The 3,490-nt window shown below is 58.2% G+C and overlaps 1 protein-coding gene across 1 annotated transcript in view; it reads right to left on the reverse strand.

Moving 5' to 3' along the window:
* Positions 1-3,490, reverse strand: part of LMOD1 (leiomodin 1 (smooth muscle)) — a 13,116-nt gene that overhangs the window by 551 nt on the left and 9,075 nt on the right. The window contains exon 2 of the mRNA XM_010140369.1: positions 802-2,367. Coding sequence (XP_010138671.1) covers positions 802-2,367 — 1,566 coding nt within the window. The remainder of the gene's footprint in view (positions 1-801; positions 2,368-3,490) is intronic.

Consider the following 3,490-nt stretch of genomic DNA (forward strand, 5'->3'; position numbering starts at 1 on the left):
TTTGACAGTAGGAGAGGAACCGGCCTCCAGTTGTCCCAGGGGAGATTGAGGTTGTCCCTGAGGAGCCATTTCTGTCCCGTTGGGGTTGTCCCGGCCTGGCACAGGCTGCCCAGGGCAGTGGTGGAGTCCCCATCCCTGGAGGGGTTTCCCAGCCGTGTGGAGGTGGACCTGAGGGACAGGGGTCAGCAGGGACCTGGAGGTACTGAGGGAGCGGGTGGGCTCGAGGAGCGGCAAGGGCTTTTCCTTCTGGAACCTGCACCTCCTGGATGGTTTTGTGATTCTGTGATCTCTTCCTCCTGCCCAGACAGGTTGTCCCCATGCTCCAGCTCGTGGACCAGGGGCATCACCCACTTGGGGCAAGTGAGATGTTCCAAGGCATTGTGCTGGCCTCTCCGGCTACCCTGGGTTACATCCCAGCCCCAGCCAACACAATGGCAAGAGCTTGGCGAGCTGCTGCTTGGGGACCTGCTGCCTGCATGGCGTCACCTGCTGGGACACTGGTCCCTGTGGGTAGGTGTGGTTAAAGCTGTCCTCTCCCTTGTGTCCCAACCCCTGGAGCCAAACCTGACTGCTGGGATGCGGTGGAGCTGCCCACACCCGGGGCTCTGCCAAGGGATGGACCTGCCCCTGTTGTGAGCTTTGCACAGGGGTTGTGACCATGGACTCCATACCCTGCACCGCAGAAGGACCAGAGGAGGACAGCCCCCACCTCTCCTCTACCCAAGTGACCACAGACATGACCTCAGATCTCAGCCCACAGACCAGCCCCACGGGTGGAGCCCACCACCGCCCTGCACTTGCCTTCTTGAGCTGTTTGAGGTTGCTGGAGCGAATGGCCGCCAGGAGCTGGTCCCGCGAGTTCTTCTCTTGGACCGGCAGTGCCCGGTCTCCCAATTTCCTCTGCGTGGCTGGCGAGAGCGAGTTCCTCAGGTTCTCGTTGATCAGCGGCGGGGCGAGCGGAGGAGGAGGGGGGGGTGGCGCGGCGGGTGCCCCCCCTTTCTTGGGAGAACTTTTGGGGGAAGCCTTGGGGGATGGCTGTGGCGATGGCTTGGGAGACCCCTTTGGCAGAGCTCCGGGCTTGGGCACCTCCAGGAGGTCCTTCTTCTCCCCACGCTCCTGGGCCATTTTCTGCTCCTGGAGGCGTTTCTGCCTCTGTTTGTCCATGTTTCGGCTCAGCAGGTTGGTGACTGTCATGCGCGGTCCGGCCAGCTCGAAGTGGTAGCCCAGCTTCAGGAGAGTGGTGTTCTCCTTCAGGAGTTTGGCGATCTCCATCTCTGTCTTGCCCCCGCAGATGTGCCGTTGGTTGTGGAACCGCAGCTCCGTCAGTGTGTTGTTCTGCAGCAGCGCCCGGAAAATGGCCAGGATGCCCTTGCCCGTGATGTGGTTGGAGTCCAGGTTGATGCTTGTCAGCACCTTGTTGGACTTCAGCATGATGGCGATGGCGAAGGCCACGTGGTCATCGGCACGGGTGTTGGCCAAGGCAAAGAGCTTGACCACGGTGTTGAACTCCAGGGCCTCGGTGAAGCGTACCAGGGTCTCATTGTTGATGCAGTCTGAGTTGTTCACGTTCACTTCGGTGACTTCAGCGTCGTTGTTCTTCACCTTCTCGATGAGCTCATCAAAAATGCTGGAGGCTTCGTCGTCCTTGGCCTGATCCGAGGAGCTGCCGGTGGGGGGCTTGGAGGGACTGCTCTCGGCTGCCCCCTTGGCCTCCTGTTTCTCCTCCGCTGCCTTCTCTGCTGCTGGCTGGGCTTTCTCCTTCTCGTCTGCCCTGGGTGTTTTCAAAGCTGGACTCTTTTCCTCTTCTTTTTTGTCCTTCTCTTTCTTATCGTCTCCTTTTGTCTCTTTTTCTGCCTGTTTCTTTGATCCCAAACTCTTCTCTTCCTCCTTTATGTCCTTCCCTGTGCGCTTCGTCAATGCTGAACCCTTTTCTTCTTCCTTTTTATCCTTCCCTGTCTCCTTCTTCATTGCTGAGCCCTTCCCTTCCTCCTTTTTATCCCTCTCTTCCTCCTTTTTATCCTTCCCTGAATCCTTTTTATCCTTCCCTGCATCCTTCTTTAAGGCCGAGCTCTTCTCTTCCTCCTTCTTGTCCTTCTTCAACACCGAACCCTTCTCTTCCTCCTTTTTGTCCTTCCCCATCAGCTTTTTCTCCATGGCCTTGACCTTATCGTTGATCGCCTTCTCCTCTTTGGTCTTGGGCTCCACCTCAGCTTTAACTTTTGGGTCTGTTTTCTGAATGTTTTCTTCCTTTTTAGGGTCTTTCCCCAGCTTTGTGTCTCGTTTCCGGGCCAGGTCTTTGGCAGGAGCTTCCTTTCCCTTTTCATCTTCATTCTTGTCTCCCTTACTCTTCTCTCTCCCTCTGCTTTCCTAACAAGAGAGAAACACCAAGGCGTTACAGAGACAGAAGCCTCCCCCCTCCAGACTCTCCATCCCGGTCTCATTGTCACCAGCTCTGCACACCTGTCACCACGGGATGGCTGGGAAAGATGCACAGGAGGATGCAGGACAGGCCAGTCTCAGGAAGGTCTTAGACTACACCTAAGATGAGCTGCCCTAAACCCACAATTTATGGCAGAAACCTGGTGAGAGCATCATGGAGGGTCCCCAGCAGGCAATGGAGAGGTGTCATGGGCAGCACGAGGACAGCAAGCTCCAGGTCTGTGTGGTGGCAGGGGACAGGCTCGTGACCGGGACTCTCCAGGGAGGTGAGTGACCTGCTCCAAACCACGATGGCTTAGCCCCAAACACAGGCCAGAGTCTCACCCAACTCACCCCAGCGAGTCACTCATGCGCTGCCACCTTTGAGAGAGGAAAGTTTAACCCAGTTGAGGTCTCGGGTGCAGGGGAGGGTTCAGATGAACTGCGGATGAGTATCCTGAGTGTAGGCAGAGCCTACAGGCACCAAGTGTGACGAGGACCTGCTGCAGCGGGTCCTCAGCTTGACCACAGTGATGCTGGAGACCTGACAGCGATGCAGCAGGAGGAGGAGAAAGCACCAAGGCGAGGGGGGTGCAGAGCGAGTGTCACCTTTGCCGGGACTGCAGGGGAAGGAGGAAGGAAGATGGCTCTGGAGATGCAGCTGTGGTGCCTCTATGAGCTCTCTGGGCCCTCTCGGGGCTCAGACAGCTCTGCGGCTTCACCCAGTGCCTTGAATCCCAAAATCCGAGCCCAGGGCTGGCCTCCTCCTCCGGATGATGCCCTGGCCGTGGTGTCTGCCCCAGCTCGGGGCCCGTGGTGTCCATGCCGGGGCAGACACAGCTCTGCCTTGCCAGCGTGTGGCACTGCCAGCCCTCAGGGACTGGTTTTTGTGGGAAGAACTGGCCAGGCTTCGAGCAGGGCAGCCATGGGGACTGTTTGTACCTGCCGTATAAACAGATGCCATCTGGGAGGACAGAGCTGTTTATACAGCGATTTCTTGGCTCGTCTGCGCCAGGGACAGGGGTCAGCGAGGACCTGGCGGTGCTGGGGGGAGCGGCTGGGCTCGAGGAGC

The sequence above is a fragment of the Buceros rhinoceros genome, unplaced genomic scaffold, assembly GCF_000710305.1.
Source record: "Buceros rhinoceros silvestris isolate BGI_N320 unplaced genomic scaffold, ASM71030v1 scaffold29447, whole genome shotgun sequence".
Lineage (NCBI taxonomy): Eukaryota > Metazoa > Chordata > Aves > Bucerotiformes > Bucerotidae > Buceros > Buceros rhinoceros.